This window comes from Hemicordylus capensis, chromosome 4 (assembly GCF_027244095.1).
Source record: "Hemicordylus capensis ecotype Gifberg chromosome 4, rHemCap1.1.pri, whole genome shotgun sequence".
NCBI classification, from domain to species: domain Eukaryota; kingdom Metazoa; phylum Chordata; class Lepidosauria; order Squamata; family Cordylidae; genus Hemicordylus; species Hemicordylus capensis.
This window is the reverse complement of record NC_069660.1, coordinates 176,681,558-176,707,093: the sequence shown is the minus strand read 5'-3', so window position 1 is coordinate 176,707,093 and position 25,536 is coordinate 176,681,558. Positions and strand designations below refer to the sequence as shown.

Sequence of the window (25,536 nt, the reverse complement as noted above, 5' to 3'; positions counted from 1 at the left end):
AACAGAAGGAGGTTTCAATGGAGAATGAAGAAATTCTGTCGGAAGAGCTGAGTACATAGAAAGTATGTGACACACAGGAGCAGGAAAATCAGGAGATGTTCAATGCCACTGGAGCCGAGCAACTGTACAAGGTTCTTTCTATGGAAGAGCTCCCAGATGATCTCTTCGCCACCCCCAAGATGATCCTCATCCACCCCATGCTCCATGGAACAAAGAGGAAGCTTCTCAGTCTCCCATGGATGGAAGGAACCCAGCCACAGTCTCAAAGAGAAGGGGTAGATATGCATTGCTGGTGGATGACTTCCTATTGAGAGGGACATGATATGTCACTGAAGGGGCAGTATTGTCTTCCCAGTGCATGCATCCAAGATGTGAAGGGGAGGTTGCGAAGACTCATTGCATTAATCAAGCACTACCTTTTCCTGTTTATTCATGTGGGAATGAAAGACACTGCCAGATAAAAACTGGAATGGGTCTCAAGAGACTACAAGTATAGGTAGAAATGTTGGGGGCAAATGGTGTTTTCGTCATTCCTTCCAGTGGAAGGTCTAGCACAGGAAGAGAAAACAGGATCCTGGAAATAAACAGCTGGCAACAAAGATGATGTCTTTGCGAAAGGCTTGGATTCTTGGCCTATGTTACCAACAGGAAGAAAAAAGATTGGTTACAATACTTGAGGATTAGGAATAATGTGTTTGGCAATAGTTTCACTAACCTCATCAGGAGGGCTTTAAACTGACTCCAGAAGGGAAGGGAGACTAAAGTCCAGAACCAAGTATAAAGCCAAGTATTAGGAACAAGAAAAATATGTGCCAAAGGTGGAAGCATAATGGTGCAAGGGGTGAATTCAGAAATTCACAAAGAGGTACAGCAGAAGAGCCTCTGAATTTCCCTGGACTCTGATGTCTTTATATTAACATATGTAATACAGGGAACTTATAGGAAGGAATCCTAATATGAAAAGGCATACATGATCTGATAGCTATCTCTGAAACTTGGTGGGATACCACTCATGATTGGATATAGTATTTCAAAGGTATAATGTATTCAAAAGGAATAGAGTCCCAAAGAAAGAGAGGAGGAGTTACATTGTATGCAAAGAATGTAGACACTTCTGCAGATATCCGTGACTGATATCTGAGCATGGAGGCTCTGTCAATGGAGTCCAGGTAAAAAGGAAAAGAAAGAGAAATAAAAGCAACACCATCATGGGAGTTTGCTGTAGCCATGTGGATGTATGTGCCTGACTATTTACCTGAATGCTGGGCAGGCGGGGAGTGGGGGGTGGGGGTAGCCTGCGCTGAATTCATCTTTCTCCCCCAACGCAGAGGATCATCCACATGCTGCTAAGGGTGTGGCTACCACTCCCAAATGATCCATGCTGATCCAAGCAACTTGGATCTCTGGAGGCTGGAACAATGTGTCCCAGCCTCCAGATATCCCACAATGCCCTGCACAGTGAGCATAGTGCATTGGGGGAATCCCCCAGGAGTCGGGCACTCTAGGCACCCAACTCTGTTCGTCTTTGGGCTCACTGAGAAGCAAAACGTGCCCACACAACACCAGTGCCAGGGTTAAAAGTACAGTTAGATGGGACGGCAGTGCCAGGATCAGTGCCAATCCCAGCAATGCACATGAGCAGCCTAACCCAGGCTGTGCTGCCCTAGCCTGGGTTAGACTGCTCATGTGAATAGCCTTAGTATGGATACACAGAGAGCTCACTGAGAAGCAAAAAGGACAGCTTTTCCTCACCTCATTAAACACAACATTTCAGAGCCTAGAGGCTACAACAGTAATGGCCTCCAGGCCATCATAATTCTAATCTGATGGGCAGAAAACATACAAAACAGGACCTGATTTCTCATCAGAGGCAGGCAATAAAGAACTATTAAATACCATTATATGTATATTGACAAATATTGTCAAATAGCATGGCAAATCAAATATCCTAGGATGTCAAGCGCAGATATCAAATGTTCAAGGAGATATTAAAGTGTTCAGGACATATGTAGTGATAAGCCTCCCCTACCTCTAAAGAGTTAACTGGAAGTGAACCCTTGTCTTGACTGACAGGCTAGTGAGCTCCAGGACTCAGCCAATCAGCACACCAGGTGGGTGGGACCTAGAGAGCTGTTACCAGAAAGAAGGAAGTTATTTGTTGAAGAAGCTAGGCTGGAGGTGCACAGGAGGACATGAGGCTGTGGAGGTTGGCTGCAGGAGAATAACTCTGTAGATCCTTGCAAGACATGATGTCAGGAAGATTGAATTCTCATTAGGCATTTGGTGAGTTCAAGGCAAAGAGCCAGGGTTTATGGCTTCGAGAAGTTTAGCATAGGAGAAAATTTCTTTAGTCAGACTTTGTGTTAGGGATGTTATATTTCTTTGGTGTGTGTGCTTTTGCAGATTCCTGATACTGTTCTATTATTGTTTACCTGTAACGTAATTAAAATAAGAAACACTAGCCTACGCCCATCCTACCTAGGGCCTTGCAAAAGACTCTATAAACATTTAAGCGTGCATGAAGGCAACCAATTTTTGTAACCCTACTAAGTATTATTAACTGTATCTAAAAGCTGAAAAAGCCTCAGACTGAAGCAGTCTGTAGTAATTGAATAAAACTGTTTTTGTTTAGTCTTTTTTTCTTTTTAAAAGCCTCTCCAAGTTGGTTTATAACTCAGGAAAAGGGGTGGCCCAAAGGGGGATTTCTCTGGTGCAAACACGTCCTCAAATGTTCAGCAGCTATCAGTTTTCTCACAATGTGTAGGCTTGCACGTGGAAGATTTTTGTACTTGTCCAAGGGCCAAATTAAAAGAGTTTCTTTTTCTGGGTTATCCCAGAGAGTTTCTGTAGACAAAAGGGGTGGTGGGGGCAGCAGTTTGAACCTACCAATAATACAGAATAGTTTTAGGAGATGCCTAGCCAGGCAGCTCAGCAGGGATGATACAGCATTTCATCCCCTCATGTGAGCTTGCTCTGAGACAAAGGCTTTAATCCTGTACAACATACAATATTTGGCATCAAAGTTCACAGAGGGAAAATTTGGGGGTGCAAATTCATTTTAGCCTCAGCTCACTCACACAGCAAGTGATTGTGTCATTGCAATCAAGTGATAGACATTCAATTAAGACCTAGTGCACTTTCTCTGGGGATTTTATTATCCTCTTTGTTATATGAAAAAGAATCTCAGCACAAGGATGGGTCCCTTTTCACACCTTACCACTGTTTTCAAATACATAGGCTGGCAAAGGGACATGGTTTCACTGTTTGCTCATCAGCGAATAGTACTATGGTATTCATAACGCTCAACTGATTTTCACACAAGTTGTATTTGCTTCACTAGCAAGCCTCTCTTTGCTTTTGAGCACTTGAGTTTTGAAAGATGGTCTACTCTGCACAGCAACCGTAGTTCCTAACAAAACACAGTTTTTATCCATTACATAAATTGGGCATTGAATGACACCTTTTACCATCTGAAATTGACAATGTGCATATTAAGAACAATAATGGTTTTGCCTTACCGCAAGGGTATTATATTCCTCTGTATATCCTCGTATGTAGAGAAAATGTGATTGTCTGTGTTATCTGTTTGCTATCTATGGAGGGATTAGAGACATCATGAGCCCCTCTAAGCTTTGAATAAACAATGCTTTATTGGCTCATGTCACTGAAGGCTGAGCACAAATGAGCTGAGTAAGACATCAAGCCATCCTCTTGGCTAAATGCTTTAAGGGTCTGCTCTGTTGCACAGCACAAGTCGAGGACAGAGGCATAGCCCCATCTCATTCAAGAATGCTAATAAATGCTAAGAGACAAGGTGTTTAAAAGGAAATGTTAGTTCAGGGTTAGAGCTTTAATTTGTGGTAAGGATGCAAGTGCATTAGGCCTCATGAATGATGGGCAAACCCTTCAACACAATGTGTGGCTAAAAACTGGTAATATAAACCAAGGTAATTTTTCTCAAAAGATTGAAAGGATAGCTCTTCTTTTCAGACTCTGTTCAAAATATGAAAGCACCATTGCCCGATTGAGGATGCCATCAGAAGTGCAGCAGGACTTCTGAATGCCCCTACAAGTTACTGCCTCTTGTGGAGGCTTGCCAGCCTTCCAGGACTGGGTTCGGAGTCTCCAAGAATATAGCAGGTGAGTATTGAACACACTCTGGGAGATGGCTTGATATTATGATTGCGGGGCTGGGTGGCGGGGAGTCCAGGAATAGTTTTAGTCAGAGCTGTGAACGCTACCCCTATGAGCCCCAAAACTGCCCCCAACTCTTTTCTTTCTTGATTTACCTGACCTAGTCTGGTTGCAACTGCCATAACAATGACAATGGGTGCCTGTAGAGAGGAAGGTCTGAGAGTCTCCTCCCATCTTTCTCCTTGCAGATGCATGAGAGATAGCAATGGTCCAGGTGCCAGGAAGGAGGAAGAACCGGGGGGGGGGAGACTTTTTCAACAAAATGATCCCAAAGTGGTTTACAAGGGAGGGAGGGAGGGAGGGAGGGAGGAAGCAAGGAAGGGCTCCCTGTGCTGAGGATGGATAGGGCCTGTTGCTCTCCCCTGCTAAATAAAGAGAAACACCACTTTGCTCAGTTAGCAGAAAAGGGAGTTAACAGCAAGAGAGAAGGCATGTCCTCACCTCTTGCCTGTGGGCTCCCCAGAGGCATCTGGTGGGCCACTGTGGGAAACAGAATGCTGGGCTAGATGGGCCTTGGGCCTGATCCAGCAGGTCTGTTCTTAGTTCTTACATACATAGGCTCTAGCCTCCACACGTGCATGGAGCCTCTGCACACGCGCAGAGACCTGGGCCATACCATGGCCCCGTTGGATGCCAGGCAGAGCACTGCCACTGTCTCTAGGCCTTGCCCTCTGCTTTTCCCTGCCTCATTGATCCCTAGACTACATCTGGAAGTCTTCAGTGGCTACTCCACTCCACTCCGCTGTCCCCACAGCCGGTACCCCTTCTGCTCTGGCTCCCTCTGCTTCTGAGGTCACATAAAGTCAGATTTGAATGTATGCCAAGATCTGCCACGTACAGAAAAACAATTTTGAACACAGAATTCAACTTCCCCAAAATCTCAGCTTTCTTTAAAACAAAACACACACACACACACACACACACAATGGGACAAAGGTAAGTCTTTTCCAAGCATTACAGTTGCAAAGGTATGCTTGAAAGTGTGGAAGCTAGGCAACACCTGGGATTATAGAAGCCAAGGAGGAGCCTGAATAATATTTCCATTTGTTTTAGACTATAAAGTCTGGGTCCGACTCCTAAGTATCTCAGGAAGCATCTTCTTCTACACAATCCTGCACAAATGTGGAGACCAGCCAATGAGGTCCTCTTCTGCCAGTGCTAGTTGCGCATCTAAAGAAGTAAGAGTTTTTCAGCGATGATTCTGGTGTTAAGAAATGCTCTCCATACATCTGAAGCTGAGCCAGACCACTGATCCATCTAGCTCAGTATTATCAACACTAGCGTAACAGCTCTGCACTGCAGGGTTTTACACAGGGGTCTTCCCCAGCCCTACCTGCAGATGCCAAAGACTGAACTGTAGACATTCTGCATGTGAAGCAGGTTCACTGCCACTGCCTCATCCCCAGGGCCAGCTTCAGGATCCCCCCCAAATCCCCCTGAAACCTCCTCACACTCTTCCCCCATGCAGACCTGACCTGCAAGTACACAGAGGGCATCTAGACACCGCCTTTCCCTAGTACGTGCCTGGTATTGGTGAATGAAGACATGAAGCTTTTTGCCCATCCAGGACTCCCAGATCTCGGTCTGCCCAAGGCTAGGAATGTGTTCCCCAGGATAGCAGTCCCCACGGCCACGAGTCAGAAACCATCCTCATTCTATCCAGAGCACCCATGGCCGGACACTCTTGTGAGGAAGGTGTTAGGTGGAGAAGGTGATGGATTGTAGGGTTGTGCATTTTGGTTTTTTTGTCTGTTTTGGTTTTGGCCCGAATCCGAAATACCCCCATTTTGTTCTTTGTTCAAAACCAGCCAACCCGAAACACCTCAATTTTGTTCTTTGTTCAAAATTGCAAAATCCGAACCTGAAACGTTTTGGATTTTAAAAAATGGCCCCAGGGAAAAACTAGGGGGGGGGGGTGGTAGTGCCCAATGGGTGGAAACTACCATCGAAATTTCAGAGGTATTGGGCAAAGGGCTGGGTTTTGGTGAATTTTTGAAGTATAGGATTTTTCCCTTAGGCAAAAATTGAGGTTTTAGCAAAAGTATAGCTTCATACTGGGGGAAAAGGGGTGGCCCAGAGCAGAGTAGGGTGGGTGGTAGTGCCCAGTGGGCGCAAGGAAGCTGCCAGACTTATTTCAAAGGAATTGGGCAGAGGGCTGATTTTTAAAGATGTAATGGAGTTTGCGTGTCTGTAAAGTTCTTCCCCATAGGGAATGATGGACCTCCATAATTCCTGCCCCATAACTGCACTTGGGGGGCACCAGGGTGGCCCAGAGTGAGTGCTGGTATAGACCACATAGGGTGCCAACCACCCCCATGGGTTGCTAACCCATGGGGTACTGGGTTCTGTTGTTTCTGAAATGTTTTGAATGTAGATTCAGATTCTCTGGTAGCATATGAGAGTGGATTCATGGTTTGTCATTGAAAATCTCATATGCTACTAGAGAATCTACACTCAGAACATCTCAGAAACAACAGAACCCAGCACCCCATGGGTTAACAACTCATGGGGGCGGTGGACACCCTATGTGCACTACACCACCACTCACTCCCGGCCACCCCAGTGCCCCCCAAGTGGAGTTATGGGTCTGCTGAAACCTCCATTATTCCCTGGGGGTGGGGGGAACCTTAAAGAAGCGTAAACTTCCAACAATTCCTAAGAAATCAGCCCTTTGCCGTGTTCCTTTGGAATAGGGCAAGTGGCAGGCACCCCTTGGGGCACTGCCACCCAACCCACTGTTTTGCCCCTCAGGCCCCCTTTCTGCCCCAAATCTGCCCCAAAGACATTTCAACTTCAGAAATTCTTTAAAAATCAGCTCTTTTCCCAATTCCTTTGGAATCTGGGTGGCAGCAGGCATCCATTGGGGCACTACCACCTGAACCACTCTTCTGCCCCTAAAGCCCCCTTTCTGCCCCCAATCCACCCCAAATAACATCAACATCACACATCACCAACAGCAGAGCTTTGGAAAAAATCAGGCAGATTGCCAGAGGTCATGCACATCCACATCCTCCCCCCCCCACCCGAAATGCAATTGATCTACACACAACAGTATAAAACAACAACAATGAAATGCACACTGCCCCACTGGCCAATGAGGGTAAAATTTACCCTTAAATTTGCTTAAAAGGAATAAGGAGGCAATTGCCAGCAGATCAGCCCATGCTTTCGCTGGCCAATCTGCAGGCTGGAAGGGCTGGAAATTCAAACAGATGTCAAAACTAAAGATGGAGACTGAAGGAGAAAGACTCTCTGCGATTGCAAAATGGAGTTCCAAAACAGCCGAAACAACAAAACATTTTGTATCCGAAACAGGGACGTTTTGTTTTGGCTGTAAAATTTTCTGTTTTGAGCATTGGGTGTTTTGTTTTGCTACAAAACAGCCGAAATGGCCTGTTTTGTTCACAAAATGTTTTGTATCCAAAATGAAACGCACATCCCTAACGGATTGCCCTCTTGAATCAGTTCTCCTGTTTCCAGGCAATACTCTTCTCTCATCTCCTTCTCTCTGACTGTCCATCTCAGGAACTGTCTTGGGGTGTCTCCATAGCCTGTCACTCTCATGCCCAGCCACTGCAACCTGGGTTGGGTGGAGGTTCCCTTGAAAAAAGATCTCAGCTGATCCAAGACAGTCCTGCTCATGATCCAGCCTCTGTGGACATCTACCCGCAAAAGGGGAAGGGGCTGAGCCCCCTTCCTCACCCTTTATGTGTGAGAAACAGAACGTGGCTGCTCTGAGATCCCTTCGGGGGGGGGTCTGCCTTTCAGACTCTGCCCATTGCACCCCCACAAAAACCAATCACAAGGACGGTGCAGGCAGCGAGCAGCGGAGCGGACCCTTCCAGGCATGTGAAATTCCCAGGCCAGGGCCAGTATCGCAGCATATGTAGATCCAGAGGTGCAGAGATTCCTGGGAGTAGAGAGCCCCAGTTTCTAACCACGCTGGGATGGCTGCATTGCACATTGGGGTGCATGAGTAGGTGGGTGGGTGCATTGGGAGGGGGCAGGGTATGACAGCGGTTTGGCAGGCACTTGCCCGAGTGCCAACTGCCATGGGCCAGCTACACTACACTCCCACCTGCAAGACAGTGGGGTACTACTCAGTTTATGTTCTAGGATATTTTCCAAGGCTCTTTGGTGTCTAATAACCTTTCCTCATAATGAATCCCTATTTCATTACACTTCTAGTCTCCCATTCATTTATAACCAGGGTGGACCCTGCTTAGCTAAGGTGACTAGTCATGCTTGCTACCACAAGACCAGCTCTCCTCCCATGACAGTGCCAACTGTCAACTGCCATGTGCCAACTAAACCCCCTCCTGCCCACAAGGCAGTGGGGTACTACTCAGTTTATGTTCTGGGATTTTTTTTTCAAGTCTTAAGGTTCTTTGATGTCTAATAACCTTTCCTCATAATGAATCCCTCTGAGGATTCATTACACAACAAAGAGTCTAAACTCCTCAAAAATTCCTAAAATATAAACTGGGTACACAGTAGCTTGTGGGTTACGGGGTGGTTGGAACATGGGATGCCACTAAATCCCCACCTGCACCTGCAAAGCAGTGGGGTCAAAATGAACAGAAGAAATGTGGGTGTGTAATGAAGACACCAAAGAATCTAAACGCTTCAAAAATACCTAAAAAATAAACTGAGTACCCGAGTGGGGGGGGGCATGTAGTTGGCATATGGCAGTTGAGAGTTGGCATTGTTCAATGATAGTCAAAATGAACAGAAGAAACGAAGGCATATTATGAATCCTCATAGGGATTCATTATGAGGAAGAGTTATTAGACACCAAATAATCTAAATATTTCAATGTACCCCACTGCCTTGCAGGGGGGGGGGGTGTAGTTGGCACATGGCAGTTGACAGTTGGCACTGTCCAGTGAGAGTCAAAATGAACAGAAGAAATGAAGGTGTGCAATGAATCCTCATAGGAATTCAGTATGAGGAAAAGTTATTATACACCAAAGAATGCAAACACTTGAAAGATAATGACTGCACCTTTTGCTCCATAACTCCACTTCTACAAGGGCTAGAGCTTATCTTTTTAAAAAAATGAAAGCTGGGGATCCGTGTTAGGGTTAGGATATGACAACTTTGAATCCCCATTGTTTCCTATGGAGGAAATGTACAAAATAAGTAAAAACTAAAAAAGATCATTAACAATCAACCAAGTGTCCCACTGCCTTGAAATTTGGGTGGTAGGTGTCACCCATGGGGATCTACACACCACCCTAATTTGGTGCCCCTAGGACCTTGTTAAGTGGTCTTAATCAGTCCAAATCCAAATTGTATCAAAGCAAATACAAATTGAATCGGGGTGATTTGGAGGAGTTATATTTGGATACCAAACAAATCAGGGGTGATTTGTTTTGGGCACAAATTGAATCAAAAAAATTGATTTGTGCACATCCCTAACTGATACCACAATGGGGTGTGCAGACTGATAAGGATGAGAGAGCTAACAGCATGACGTTGGCTTTGCAAAATAATGCAATACCACCCTGCATATTTAACCTTCTTTAGAAACAGTTTGACTACATTAGTCTGCTTTGGAGCTGTTCTGCATTTTCATGCCAATTTTTAAAAGGCCAAAGAAAAGCCAGGTCAATGATAAATAGAATACTATTAAAAGTACTCACATCATCTGCACCTTGTATTACAATGACTTCATGAATTTCACCTTGAAAAGGAAGCTGAATAGAGCAGCTTTAACTCTCAACAAATAGGAGGCTTTTAAAAGTATTTAATTAAATAATGTTCCTAACAGCGTGGGCAGGGTTGAGAGGAGAAAGGATAGAGAAGCATGGGCTGAAAAGCAGGACATCTCTCCAAAGCTGTTTTCTGCACGTCATTATGAGAAATGGAACATTTGAAATGCCTGAGCTTCATATACAGATAAGAATTCAACTGCCTCTAATGTCAGCTACATAACTTCTAGATTCTATTCACAAACAGAATCTCTTGCACAAAAATTCAGATTTTAAAATTATTATTTTATGGGCAACAGCCTGATCCAAGAGCCTGTTGAACAGGATTCCTACTTTTCATCAAACAAAGTTGAGTCTCACCTGTAGCTGATCTAATACTGTTCGTTTACAAAGCACATTTTTAGTGTTCAAAGTGCTTTGCATATTTTGGCTGCATTCCCATGACCATGTTAATCCCAGTTAAAAGGGACTATTGGTGTGATCATGAGAACCTGTGCACAGCAGGAATCCTGGCTAAGTTCTGCGACATTAACCAGGATATTTAATCTAGGTTAGTCATCCAATCCAAGGCCCTGACCAAGATCCCTGGATCACTTTACACCTGCATGCCACTCACAGGTGTCCATACCCAGAGTGGACCCCACTCACTGACACTCCAGCCTCCCAGCCACACTCCATGGCCATGTGGCCAGAATACCTTTGGCTGCACTCTGCCTGGCAACACATCTGATAAGCCAATACCTGCATTACCCTGCCCCTTCAAGCTGCAGCACATCATACTGTGGCCAGCCACACACTTTACTAACAGATGCTGGCAAGGAGAACTGCCCTCACTTGCAGCAGCAGTGGGGTCCACTGGCCATGACCACTGGTGTGAGATGCTGCTTGACTACTTCAGAGGGGTGTGTGTTTCTGTGTGCATGTGTGTGTGTGTGTGTGTTCATGCAACATGTGAATAGAGAGGGTTGGGACTGGGATGGCTTGGATAGGTGACTTCTGCCTCTACACCCCCACCCCCTACTTCCTGAGGGTGCCACTGATCTGGAGGGAGCCCCCAGGACAGGTGCATTCTATCTTTCACCAGTGGAGATCAGGGGCTAAAGCTCCCCATTTTGGCCCTGGTCAGCTGGAGGACAAGTTCATTTGCTAGCACAAATGATGGAGAGGGGAAATTTGATGAGTGGGCATACTCCTTCCTTCTGAGCCAGCTGGAGAGCAATAGGTTTCTGAGGGAGATACCATTCCTTGCCTCCTACCAGCCATTTAACTCAAGTGGCTGGATGCAGGAAAGAGTCCCTCTCTGCCCTCCCCTCACGAGGCACACCTCCCATCCTGGGTGCAGGCAGTGCCCCTTATACAGGATGGCCTGGCATCTATGGATCTGCCTAATTCAATCTGGGGGTTCAGATAGGACTGCCTGTTTGCACAGCCCACATGCCCATCTAGTCCTGGTGGACAGCTCTTTCTGTGTGCCTGCCTCCCCACCACCACCAAAGTGATCCAGCCAGGTTGTGACTCAGGTGATTGCCCCATAGGGAAGGGACTATTGTGGCCACTGTTCACTTTGGGGGCTCCCCCCACCTTTCTGGGTGACCCAAGGAACTCTGAATTGCTCTAGGGACTGCCATGTGCTGCCAAGAGCTGCTGAGTCCACCCACTCCGCCGTTGGAATAAATGGTGGAATTTTGATTTGGTGAACTTCAACTGTTTTCAGAATTTCACTTCAGCTCTAGTAAGCAGAGTTCTTCCACCACATCATATTTTCTTTTATGGGCATTTCCCCCATGCATCCAATTTCACAATTGGAATGGGTACACACTATGACTAGAAGCACTACATAGAAATGTTGTCCTGAAGCACTTAGAGCTGAAGCAATCAGGCAACTGGGTGATGGCTGAGCTTCTATTCGTCTATGGAGGTTGTGGGGTTGACATTCCAGAGGCTGACGTTCCAGACTAATGCAGTACTGGTGGCAGTACAGGGGAGGGGAAATGTCCACCCATTTCTCCTCTCTCTGAAGCCCACTGTGCCTCCTAAAAATATGTCCCCGAGGGTTGAATGATGCTTGGAGACATATTTATGGAGGCACGATGGACTTCAGAGGGAAGGGGAGATCTAAAAAATAGCCCCTTTCCCATTGCACCAGTTCTGTTTTAGTCTGGATTTTGTCCAGAGTATGCAGGAAAATTCAAACCATAGACAACAGATAGGTTTGATTGTTGAATATTAAGGAAATGATAAGCATACTTTGTTTTACTTTTCTCACCTTTCCAGCATTTCCCCCCAAATTTAGGGCAGCTAACTGTTGATTTCAAAAATCCTTCCCTTCCAGGAACTGTCCAAGAGGACAAAGGCAGAGCAGGCAGAAGCAGGGCAAAACCTGATGGTTCAGGGGAGAAGTTTAGAAGAATATAGAAGGTTGGGGGTGAGGCCGAAAAACCTTCCAGTTTCTGAGATTCTCAGATTCAAAACCTGAAGTTTGCTGGATTCTCAGTTCCCAGTGTCCATTATTTGTCATAACAGTTTTATAACTCAGTGAAGTTAACTCAGTGAAGTTTTATAACCTGACTGGCAATCCTAACCCTGCCAAAATGTGCAGGCAAGGTTCTTAAGACTGCAATCCTGTGCATGCTTACCAGAGAGCAAGGGTGACCTTTCCACAAGGCAGTGTGAGGCAGTCATCTCAGGCGCAGATGTGGAAAGAAGACACCTCCACCACCCTTCTTCACCCCGCAACAGCAAGCTGTGCATTTTCCTCTCCTCACTGCTCTGCACCGCACCTCTCTCCTCCTCCAGCCTGATCTAGGACTGCACCTGCCACTCCTGCCTGGCTTGGCAGAATAGTCTGAGAGTGTTCATGAACCCGCTGCCTCAGCAGTATGACCTACGGATGCCATGCACCCACCCACAGTGGAGGGGGTTCATATTGTCCTTTACCCCAGGCACCAAAATTTCTTGGAAAGCCCCTGCCTGGGAGTCAGCCTAACAGAACACAGTGGGGCTTAGTTCCAAGTAAACATGCTTGGAATTGCACTACACAAGTTCTGAATTCTACGGAACAGCCAATTTCCAACCTTGATCCTCACTACAGGGTGGTGGTGGTGAACTCAGAGGAATCAAGAACAATATGCCTTTTCACGGCGAATGATGATCCCTTTCCATCCATTTTCTCTACTTCTCTTTCTCATCTCATCCCACTAGATATAAAAATGATCCATCATTTAGAAACAAAATGAGAAGACACAGAGCATCGCAGGGGGAGACAGCCCATCCTCCATCCGCAAGACAAGGCAAGACAAGGCCCACAATCTGCAAGCAGAGGAAGTGATAAAGCTGCATGTTTGTTTTTGCCTCTGTTTGAACAGCAGGGAGGTTTGGCTGTGTGTCTCTGTCACCTGCTGCCTTGTGCATTTTCAATGGGGGGTGAGAGATATTTAAGCTCTGTTTCAGCCACACATTGGAATCCAGTTTTAAACTTCATCTCCCTGAAACTGACTTCAAGCTATTTAAAAATATATTCTCAATGATCCACTCACAAATTATTTTCTGTACTTGTGGGACAAAGAGAGAGAGATTTGATAAGATCAGTTCTTAATTGGATTTACTTTCTGTGGATCTCGCTCAGCCATTCCTAACCAGTGTGTGCCACAGTGCACTGGCCAGTGTGCGGGGATGACTCACTATAAGTCACCTCCAAATGCAGGAAGTTTGAACTCCCCACTTTTGGCACTTACTCACCCCAGAATGCACTGAGAAGGAAACATGCCTCCTGGTGCATAAGGGTCAAGTCAGCTCAGACAACTGTGCTTCAATCCCCTGCTTTTGGAGCTGAGTTGCTCCCTTATGCACCTGGAGGGATGTGAGGGACATGTCCAGGAAGATTGCATGCAGTAGGGATGCAAGGCTGAAGGAGGAAGGGAGCATAAATGAATGGAGGGCAGGTTTGTCAATGGCTACTAGTCTGGCAGTAACTGTGGGCCACCTCCAGCCTCAGAGGCACCATGCTTCTCAATACCAGTTGCAGGGGAGCAACAGCAGGAGAGGGGGTATTTTATTTGTTTGTTTGTTTGTTTGTTTGTTCAATTTTTAGACTGCCCTTACAAAATAGCTCAGGGTGGTTCATAAACATCATAAAACAGTTAAAATCAATCAATGACCGGGCATAAAAAAAATTTAAAATACAATAAAGGAACTAAAAAATAAAACAATTCAAAACCTTATAAAAACCTGATACATTAAAGACCCTTTAAAACTATTTAAGAGCACTGGAAGGCCAGGCCAAACAGGTAGGTCTTTAGGGCTCTCCTAAATTCCAATAAAGAATTCAAATTACGGATGTCTACAGGGAGCACATTCCACAGTCCAGGAGCGGCTACAGAGAAGGCCCACCTCTGGGTTGCCACCAGACGAGCCGGTGGCAACTGGAGCTGGACCTCCTCAGATGATCTTATTGTGCGGTGGGGATCAGACCGAAGAAGGCGCTCTCTAAGGTAACCTGGACCTAAGCCTTTCAGGGCTTCAAAGGTAATAACCAGCACTTTGTATTTTGCTTGGAAACATATCAGCAGCCAGTGCAGCTGTTTCAAAACAGGCATAATATAATCTCTCCGGGTTGCCCCGGAGACCGGCCTTGCTGCCGCATTTTGAACTAATTGAAGTTTCCGAACTGCACACAAAGGTATGCCCTCACCTCTTGCTTGTGGGATCCCCGGAGGCATCTGGTTGGCACTGTGTGAAACAGGATGCTGGACTAGATGGGCCTGATCTAGCAGGGCTGTCCTTATGTTCTTTTGTTCTTATAATGAATGAATGAATGAGAGCCTCTGGATGAAAAAGGTTGAGAAACATTGGCCTAGCTGTATACAAATTTTCAATGGGCAGAATTTTGTCCTGAGAAAAAGTATGAATATTCCTACATCAACCAAAAAATTCAATAAATACATTACATCATGTAAGGCTTGTTCACAATTGCAGCTGCCCTACACCAATTACAGTTCTCCACAACCCCCTCCCATGCCTTAGCATATGCTGTGCTCATTAACTTTGCAAGCATTTATCACAGAACCATATTCTTTTCATTTTTAACTTCAATACCTTAATGGAGCAATGTTGTGCTCCTTGATGTTAGGCCTCTCCAGTTAACCATCCCCAAATTCTGAGCACTGTTACTAATGCAGGTTCATGTTAATTAATGTAAGAGATTAGATTAGAATTCCCTTTTCACCTACAGGCATGGGCCAAAAAAGTTGAATTGGTCCAACGATCTGTGCAGCAGCTCTCTCTTCCAGGCATTTCTACAGGTGAGTTTGGTGCCTCTCAAATTTTGGCACCCCAGGCAATTGTCTAGTTTGCCTTAACACTATGCCTAACCATATCTGCCTATCTCCAAAGGACTTTCTGGTCAAAGCATGCCCAAACTGAATTTTTGTGCAATGCTCCCACAAATTCCAATTCAACACCACTACTAGTATCATATAATGTCATATAACAAGGCTATGTCAAATATTCACCAGTTTTTATTTCCAAATCAAAAATAGCCATTTTTCATCCAATGTTTTGAATCTGCTACTGCTTCATGGCTATTTTCCATCTGGCAGGTGCTTCTTTCTCTTTCCTGGAACAGTGACTCTAGCCAGTCAGGGACCACCTAGTGGACTAGGTAAGCGAACTCTGCTACATAGCCAATCAAACTGAGCTATCATTACATCACTAAGGGTATGTGAAGCCAATTGTGAGTAAGAGCAAAAGAGTGCATTGCAAAAGAATAGGCAAACATTTTTATGGAGAATGCCAAAATTGAAAAAAGAAGATGTGGAAACAGACTGGTTTTCCTCAGACAAGACAGGGTGGGAGAGGGAACATGCATTGGGGCTTTGTTCCTTCCTTTTAATATTTTGCTGCTTTTGTAATTATTCCTGTTTATTTTGCTGTTTTATGCTGCTGTTTCTGTTTTCATTTCATTTTTTGATAGTACAGTGTTGTCAGTTATGCGTTTATTCCTGTGAGCCAATCTGGCTTTTCTGAAAAGTAAGTTTAAAATATAGATAGATAGATAGATAGATAGATAGATAGATAGATAGATAGATAGATAGATATTGCTACCAATAAAAAATGCTCCTCAAAAATACCAATATACTGCCTTCATTGTAAATGTCTGAAGAAAAACTAAAATACTAAACATAGTTGCCTCGACTTTATATTTCACATTGGGGACTAGCCATAGCTCAATGGTGGAGCACATATTTTACATACAGATACCCGGGTTCAGTCCCTGGCGGCATCTCCAGGTAAGGCTGGGAAAGACCCAGGGCTGTCTGAAACTCCGCAGAGGTGCTGCCAGTCAGTGTAGGCAGTGCTGAACGAAATGGACTGGTGGCCTGATCCAGTTTAAGGCAACGTTCTATATTCATTGGTATCCTACACTTCCTCCAAGAACTTAGGGCATCAGACATAAGGCTGTCCCATTTTATTCTTCCAATAGCCCTGAATGTTAGTTTAGGCTGAGCCATTGGCCGGCATCCAGATTAACAAAGCATGTGTGTAGCAACACTGCAGATGTGCTGTGACTGTCCCTGTGACTGCTGTGGAAACCCTCAGGGACATATTTCAGGAGTCACAGTTGACTGAAGATCGGCGACTGAAGATCGGCAACTGAGATCGGCAACAATTGTCCCTTCTTTAGAGTGTGTGTGTGCAATGTCACTGCATGCACACTTTGTTCATCTGGAAGTCATCCAGTAAATTAGAGTGCAACTATACAATAGAATTATACCACTTTACCAGCTGTTACTTCTCTCCAGGGATTTCTGGGAACTATAATTCCATTAGAGAGGCCAGCACACTCCCTAAACTACAATTCTGAGGGATCTTTGAAGGAGTTATGAACTTAAACTGGCATTAAAAGTGTAGACATTTGTAATGTAGATATACTGTACTGGCCAAATATGATCTGAACCCAGATCTCATCACTGCAAGCCTAACTCCCTGTCCATTACAGCACACTGAGTTTCTCCTTTAAGTTTTCTATAGACATTTCTACAGGGATAAAATGCCTCATAAAGTAACTGAGTGGGCCCTAAATATGTATGAAATGCTGTCATTCCACCCCTCCCTGTTTTGCTTTTAATTGTACATTTTATGTGACACAATAACCCTCTCTGGAGTACAAAGTCAATTGAACCTTGACAGCGCATAAGGAGTAGAGTACTAATGTTTAGATATTTGCACTGAGAATGTCTCATTAAGTAGAAGAGGGAGTTTTCCTTCACATTAAATAACGTTTCGCTCCATGCATATGAGAAATCCAGCGTGGCTGTTTCCTCAATAAGATGTTCTTACTTAGTTTTTCTATTACAGTTATCAGGGAGGATCAAAACAGACAGATGCATTTACTGTTTTCCATCAAAAGATAATAAAAAGAAACAGTTTATAAAATCAGATTATATGAAAAATTGCCTAATGATTATAATTTCCAAACCCATTGCTGAATAATGATGCATTCAAGAGTTGTCATCGAATGATGAAAGGAACCTAATATGAAAGATTTTCTCTATGAAGAATGACTACAGATGAATTGCAGGGAGATACAATCCTTCGATAAAGAACAATAAGAGCCTCTAGAACACTTAATAATAGACTACTCAGGATGAATTGAGGATTGCAATAAAAGCCCATAAATTAAAAAGTTTCAGAATGATTCCTGATAAAAGACATGCCAAGGTGAAATTAAAAAAAAAATCCTTTAAATCAACAGATACAGTGGCTATATAGCACATATGATTCTATATTTTAAAAATGCACTCAATAGACTCTAATTTCTGAATTCAAAGTAATTGCTTTAAAATTCTGCCATATCACATAGGCTGAATATATATAGCCAATCTTCTGAACAACTCAAATTACAGTATCTTAATGCATAAACCAAATACATGTGAAACGGAAGAACCCTTTAGTACTCATAATTCTCTCACTGAACATGAGGATAAAAGCCAAAGATTCCATAGGAACAGCACACTAGGGATGAAGGCCTAGCCAACACATGTAGCAGAATGAGGTGTCAGAAGGACTGGCTGCAAATTAGGGGACGCCATGTTATAAAGTCGATAAGTCGATTTTGACTCCTGGCACCCACAGAGCCCTGTGGTTTTCTTTGGTAGAATACAGGAGGGGTTTACCATTGCCTCCTCCCATGCAGTATGAGTTGATGCCTTTCAGCATCATCCTATATCGCTGCCCTAGAAAAGAAAGCAATGTTGCATCCCTTTCCTGGTGTATTACTGGGGGGAGGGGGGGATGGCCACTCCCTGTAACTACAGGGCATGGCCAGTTTTCCCCCAGTAATGCACCAGCAAAAGGATGTGATGTCATGGGTTTGCTTTCTTTCCTGTGGCATCCTTGCCAAGACTGAGCAAGTGAAGGTGGGGGGTTTTAAATGCAGCTGCTGCAGGCAGTCAATGTCTTCACAGAAGCTGGGCCTTTGCTAAAAGAGCCAGTGTGGAGTAGTGGTTAGAGTGCTGGACTAGGACTGGGGAGACCTGAGTTCAAATCCCCATTCAGCCATGATACTTGCTGGGTGACTCTGGGCCAGTCACTTCTCTCGCAGGCTAACCTACTTCATAGGGTTGTTGTGAAAGTGAAACTTAAGTATGTAGTACACTGCTCTGGGCTCCTTGGAGGAAGAGCGGGATATAAAATGTAACATAAATAAGTAAATACATAAATAATAGTAAGCCTTTCTAATCCTGATGCATTGAACTGTTATTGATTATCAACTAGATGCAATCCAGACCTGTATTAGCATGATGTGAGTTTTGTTAGAATCCAAATTGACCTGATAATCCTGGCCATGCACAGCCCTAACTTTTTGAACTGCTAACATACTGTGGGATGATAATGTCTTTCTAGTATAGCAGTTGTGGTGTTTTTTTTTAAATTAATCCATTCCTTGATCCAGGCCAGCTTTTGAATAGGGCTTTAGTTACTTGTATTCCTGTCCTGGAGTAGAGGCAGGGCTAACAAACAGCCAGCCGCAAGAGCACTGAATGTACCTCTATGTACACAATATCTATTTCATTAAACTATTAATGTTCACTTCGGCTTTCAAATCAGCAGAGGGCAGGCTATTGCATTACAAATGGATACAACATGCAGCCAAAGCATATAGCTTTCAGCAGTGTATAAAAGTGGGAATGGGGCCTTGTGTACTGATCCTTTGTATTGTATATGAACGGGGGTGTTGCAAGCATGTCCTTATTTTCATCTGAGAAATTTGGAGTGTATGCAGCACAGATAAATCGCGACAGATAGACTGAGGGCAGGGCCTCTGCTTTTATCTGTGCAATGTGGATAGTACACATTAGGCACTTTTACAGATACTAGATGATGGCAATGGCAATGGCAAAGGCAGCACCCAGGGTCCATTCAAACACATAACATATTCCAAAGGAGATTGATCACACATTCACTAGAGAGTCATCCAGCCTTGAGCAGTCAAGGGCTGATTTATATATGCATGTTGATCCCTTGATATTGCAGTGTCGGGAGTTCCTATCCTCCCCTGTGAGACAGGGTTGTGTACCCAGCCAAACGGCAGGGTGCCAAGAGAAGCCAGAGGCTCCAAACGCCAAGGCTGCCCCAGTAAGTCAGGAGTCAGGGCCGCCTTAGTGCTAAATGTGATGTAGAGGGATTTCCTAGCTAAGGGACTTCAGCTAGTGATTAGGTGGAAAACGTGGGGAGCAGGGAAGGCAGGACAGGGGTGACTCTCCCCTGGTGCTTTGACACTTTGAGCTGACAACCAAGACAGTGTTTGGATTCAAACCAGAACCAGCGTGGCCAGTAACTGATCTTGCGATCTCACAATCAGCCACAGAATTCTGCCGTCATGGTTCCCCTTGGAGACCTGTGAGGATTCTGCAGGAGGCTCACCTGGCAGCATTCTAGATAAGCTGCAGCATCTTTGATACGTTGGCTGTCTTTGGCTGTCAGTTTATCATCAGCTTGTCATCTTAGCTGTCAGGATGGGTGGCTGCTGGTCATGGGTGAACTGTAGGTAAGTCTCCGGCATGATGGGGAAGCAAAATCTAATGGCTGCCTGGACATGGTTTTTAAAGATGCCCTTCCATTGTTTTACATGCCATTGCGCTCCCTGAACTTCAGTGGTCACAAGTTCACCACCACTATTCACACCACACAGCTTCTCCTTGAAATGCAGGTGGCCCTCAAAGGTCACTTGCTGGGCTGATTTCCACTGTATTTCTTAAGCTTACAGGTCCTAGACCTGTGAAACTGTAACACCCAGGAGCTACTGGCTGGCCCCTGTGGGCTCACTTGGGGTTTTTTTTGGGGGGGGGGAATCCTGCCCACCAGTTGAAGCTGACTTCAAAAGCTGCCCCCCCAAACCCCCATGTTATTTCCAAGAACATGCCTAACCTTTTCTTCTTTCATGTTCCCATAGGTCTCACCCAGAGGCAGAACCAAAGTGTGTTGCTTTTTTCCCTCTTGACTACTCTTAATGCTTTTGGCTCTGGTGTGGCCATCTGAAGGGATGGGTGTGGAGGGGGTTGTTCAGACATAGCCCAAACCCAGGTAAAAGTGTGCCATCAAGTTGGTGTCAACTCCTGGTGACCACAGAGTCCTGTGGTTGCCTTTGGCAGAATACAGGAGGGGTTTACCATTGCCATCTCCCACGCAATATGAGATGATGCCTTTCAACATCTTCCTATATTGCTGCTGCCCAATATAGGTGTTTCCCATAGTCTGGGGAACATACAGGCGGGGATTCGAGTTGTCACAAATTTAAACCCTCTTATTCAAATTTTAAAAACCAAAACAGTATGTATGTTCTTTTAGCTGAAGTGTCCCCCTTTGGGAGGGGGCTTTCTAAAAAGTTGAAAATCTTCTCTAGAGAGGGGTGGGAAAGCTGGCCTCATATCTATAAACTACGAGAGTGGGTCTGCCCCCCGCCCTGTCAACCAGTCAATCCCCTAGTGAAAACAATCTGAGCAAAATGTAGTGAGTGACTTTCAATAGCAATTACTTTCACTGCTCCCAAGTATTGAATCATCCAAAATTAGCAGGGCCTTCTAGAAGGATTATGGGTGAGGGCATGCTTGGGATGGCACAGCACCCCCTAGGATTACTGGGGGGACCCCTCAATTTCCTGTGATTCGCTACTAAGAATGTTTCTCCTTATCTCTGCAGGGATGAAGATGAAGAGGGGGCACAGACTGGTAAGTGGATGATGAGAGTGCATGCTTCTTCTCAGGGCTCCTCAACCCCCCAGGGAGTGTCTCCTTGGAGACCTGTTTCACTTTGACAATGGAGAGAGATAGGCAGACGTCCATCTGATGGATTAATGGCAGGATGGCAGGTTCATCCACCTCTATCCTTTGCTGCTGGCACTTGTTGCAGCCAAAAGTGTTGGAGGAGACCAGGGGGCCTGGGCGAGTCACATCTGGATACCCTCCCTTCTAGGAGAAGATGGGGAAGGGCTGTGGCAGCAGGCAGGCAGGCAGGTTTGGTAATTCTCCCTTGGAGGTGGTGCACTTCTGGAAAAGCCCTGCAAGAACCTTTTGCCCACACCCAGCCCCAAGACATCCTCTGGGCCTTGTTCCCCCTGCCTTGGAAAAGAGGAAGCTAAAGAATGCTGGTGTCTTGTTTCCAAAGCATCTCTTTTTTTGACAATTACATGGGTCAAGATGGAAATGGAGGATCACCTGCAAACAAGGGCAACATTTCCTGGCCAATGAGCTCTGAGATCAGTCCAAAGAGACTCTTTCTTTCTCTGATCCCAGTTTTCTGCCCCTTGGAGCTGGGCCTGCATTCCTCAGATCATAGCTATGCTTCCTGCTTATGGCGTCCAGGCAGATTTTCAAGCCCCACCCCTACCCCCGCACATAGGTCAAAAGGCTGTAACTGGGGGTTGTTGCTTCAGCTAGAGAGCAAATGCATTGTTTAGTCCATGTGAACCATCAGCTCCCACTCTGCTCAAAGAAGAAGCCTCTTTCCTCACAGGTATGGGAGGGCCCATAGTCCAGTAGTGGAACAAGTGCTTTGCATGCACAAGGTCTTGGGTTGAGTCTTCTTCATCTTCTGTTAAAGGATTTTAGCTAGCTAGGAAAAGGCTTCTGCCCAAGAGTGGCTGTCAGCCAGAGTAGGGCAAAGTGAGCCAGGGGTATGACTTGGTAGAAGGCAGCTGCATTGGTATGTTCAGCAGATAGAGCCTGGCCATTGCACTCCCTTCTGAAGCGTAGTTGGTGAGGGCTGTCTTGCCAGTGCTATGCAATGTATTCCTCTTCATCCCTTGCTTGTTTCCTTGGGTGGACTGCCTCACCCACAATCCCAGGCTGCATCCCAGCTGGTTAACCTAGGAAGAAAGGGGAGGCAATTTCTATCAGGGCTATGGGCCATCCTCATTTCCAGATTCCTGCTTTATTTCCTCTCTTTCAGGTCATCCCAGAAATCCAACCCATGTTGCTCCATGTCCTGGGGGACCCACGTTGCACCATGTTCTGGGGGGACCCTCTGGGGGAAGAGCCCAATGAGGCAACCTTGGTGCCAGGACCCCTTCCAGGACTTCATGTCCCCACTGACATTCTGGGGAAAGAGCTCAATGAGGAAACTTCAATGCTAGGATCCCTTCCAGAACCTCGCGTCCCCACAGATATTCTGGAGGAAGAGCTCAATGAGGAAATGTCGGTGCCAGGATCCCTTCCAGAACCTCATGTCCCCACTGATATTCTGGAGCAAAAGCTCAATGAGGAAATGTTGGTGCCAAGATCCCTTCCAGGACCTTGCATCACCAATGACATTCTGGGGGAAGAGCCTTGGTGCCAGGACTCCTTCCAGGACTTCGTGTACCCACTGACATTCTGGGGAAAGAGTTCAATGAAGCAACCTCAGTGCCAGGATCCCTTTCAGGACCTCGCATTTCCACTGATATTCTGGAGGAAATGCTCAATGAGGAAACCTCAATGCCAGGATCTCTTCCAGGACCTCGCGTCCACACTGATATTCCGGAGGGAGAACTCAATGAGGCAACTTCAGTGCCAGGATCCCTTCCAGGACCTCACATCACCAATGACATTCTGGGGAAAGAGGTCAATGAGGAAACCTCAGTGCCAGGTCCTTCCATCCCCACTGGCACTCCAAAGGAAGCAGCTTTTGTGTCAGAGCCTTCCATTGCTGACAATTACCTTGAGCAAGAAGTAGAAATCCTCAAAGGATTACAGAATGACTATGTCCAGCGGCGTAAGTATTGTGGCACCTCAGAACCCTTTTGCATAGACACCCAGCACAAAGTTCAGCTGGAGTTTTGATACTCAGCCCAGATGATGGACCAAGCACTAGCACTGCCCCTTTTTGCAAGACACCAGCACTCGGCCTGGTCAGAGCATACAACACTTGTTCCTTTTTGCTCTCTTTGTTGCAGAAATGAGGGTTCTCCAGGCCATCAACCTGCAAATTGGACACACACGGACAAGGCTCATCCGCAGTGAAGTTCGGCTGCAATGGTGGGGAAAGGAAGGTACGTTTGGAGCATACCCCTGAAGTTGCTGCTGGGCTAAAAATGGCTCTTTTGCTCTCTGTTTCCTTCTCCTGAATGTTGAAATGTTTGATTTGAGTCTGCATCTAAATTTCGGAGGGGAGGCCTGTGGGTGGGTTGTCAGTGCTTGCTGAAGTGTTCCTTCGTTTTCTGTCTTTCAGGTGACCAAGCTCTGATGCCTGTAATTCAGACAGCTTCTCATGGTGAGCAGTGAGGGCAAGTGATGGCGGGTGTGGTAGTATGCCAGCGTTTGCGGCTGATCACCTGCTGCTGCTTCTCTCTTGCAGATGATCCTGCAGGCCAGGATTATTATTATCATTATCAGTTCATTATTATCTTCTGCCTCGCTGGAAGTTGGCTCCATCCCACCCTCCGCCTCCACCTCTTCTTTCCTCCTGCATCCCCCTCCTCCTCCTTCCCCACCTCCTCTAGAGCCGGACCTCAGCAATGTAAAAGAAACTCTGCAGAGTTTGATGGATTTGCAGTTCCATCAGCTGCATGACCGTAAGTTTCACAGAGGCAGCACCCCTTTTCCATCCTCATTGTTGTTTTACAATCTAAAACACTTATAGTCTAAAAACAGAGATGGGCAAGCAATAGAGGAAGGAGAGGAAAGTTGAGGTGGGACAAGCGGGGGAACGATGTGTATGTATTTCAGCTGCACCTCCTTAGGACCAGGGAGACCCGGGTTTGAATTCTCATCCAGCCATGAACCTCGCTGGGTGACTTTGGGCCAGTCACTTGTCCTGCAGTCTAACTTAACTTTTAGGGTTGTTAGGAGGAAAAAAATAACCATGTATACCTCCCTGAGCTGCTTGAGGAAGAGCAGAATGTGAATACTAAATTCATGAATGCTAATAATATGAATGCTAATATCAGCCCTTTTGAGTTCAAGCTGGGCTGAAACAAGAAACCAAGGAGGATGACATACAATTGTGCTTATCATAATCCTCCTTATAGCATCGTCAATGTACATGGGCAAAAGTTCCCGGCCACCAGGAGCATACAGTCTAAAGTTTGGCTTTGGAGAGAGAAGTGAGGAAGAGGAAGAAAGCATAAGGGGCATTCAGTTCAAGATGATGGAGCTGCCTCTGCTGAGGCATTAAGCCAAAAGCTGCACAGAGGAGGTGGGTTGCATTGGAGGGATAGGAGAGAGACGTGAGCCCACATGAGTGGCGGTTCCAGACCCAAGGGTCAGCGAGGGAGAAGAAAAAGAATAGTTTTAGAGGGCAGGAGACCTCCAGGTGGCTGAACACAGAAGCTGGAGGAGCAAAAACCAACCTGACGGGGTGCAAGTTGGGGGAGGGGGGAGGATCAGTGCAGAGGGACAGGGTGGGGCATAGCCATGGTGGGTTTTCAAGGTAGAGATGAGAAGTCTGTGCTGGGCATGGAAAGGGACTAGAAGTCAGTGCAGGGACTGGTATTGTGGAGGACAGGCCCCTTGACCCTGTTTGTTTTCTTTCCTTCAAGGCCAAAGAGACCTCCGCAGCTGCCAGGAATGTTTGCAAAACCTCAAGGCACTGAGGGTACAGCTCCGGAGACTGCGGAGCAGACTGGCAAGGGTGGAAGCCACTATGGGGATCCTGGTTCCTCCAAGGGAGCTGGATGTTGATGAGGAAAAAGAGAAAGACAAAAACCAGACAGTGCTTCATACATAGGTAGCAATAAAATGCTGCATATTTATTTTAAAAATATTAAACATTTGTTTTAATAGGATAGGATGTAGAGATAAAACAGCAACAGAACATGCATATTTACTGCTTAAAAATTAAAAAGTTGATTTTAAAGAAAATAAAGTTGTCTTACTTTGAATATTCTTTGGGCAGAGTTGGGTAAAAATGTCTTTGGGTCAAACCCAGCCACAGAAAAGGCTCTATGGCCAGTCCACTTGGGGCCAAGAGATGTTCTGAGAGGTTCAAGAAGTAGCTCAAGATAGACTGCTCCTTGCCAGGAGGCTTATAAAGAGCTTGTCTGCCCCAATATGTATGGCTAGGAGGCCTGATTTTGGCCCTGAAGAGTGATCTGCCTCTTGTGGAAGAGGATGGAGTGGTGATGCAGAAGGGGAAGCTTGATTTAGGGCAGGGC

General features: G+C 45.7%; 1 protein-coding gene across 2 annotated transcripts; it reads left to right on the top strand.

The window, feature by feature from the left end:
- The first annotated feature begins 19,848 nt into the window (after positions 1–19,848).
- LOC128324229 (uncharacterized) lies at positions 19,849–25,263 on the top strand. 2 transcript variants are annotated; one of them, XM_053248504.1, is made up of 6 exons: positions 19,849–21,136; positions 22,356–23,156; positions 23,338–23,433; positions 23,613–23,654; positions 23,739–23,955; positions 24,922–25,263. In XM_053248504.1, exons 2-5 carry the CDS (start codon positions 22,859–22,861, stop codon positions 23,951–23,953), a joined length of 651 nt encoding a protein of 216 aa, XP_053104479.1. In that variant the 5' UTR covers positions 19,849–21,136; positions 22,356–22,858; the 3' UTR covers positions 23,954–23,955; positions 24,922–25,263. The 2 variants fall into 2 exon arrangements, with proteins under 2 accessions (XP_053104479.1, XP_053104480.1); XM_053248505.1 differs by lacking the exon at positions 23,739–23,955.
- Positions 25,264–25,536: the final 273 nt, after the last annotated feature.

Bases quoted from the DNA above. Each gene is read 5' to 3' on its own strand.
- LOC128324229 (XM_053248504.1), top strand. From the start codon at position 22,859: ATGCTCAATGAGGAAACCTCAATGCCAGGATCTCTTCCAGGACCTCGC. The intron at 23,434-23,612 runs GTACGTTTGGAG...TCTGTCTTTCAG, and splicing joins GCAATGGTGGGGAAAGGAAG to GTGACCAAGCTCTGATGCCT. The intron at 23,655-23,738 runs GTGAGCAGTGAG...TCTCTCTTGCAG, and splicing joins AATTCAGACAGCTTCTCATG to ATGATCCTGCAGGCCAGGAT.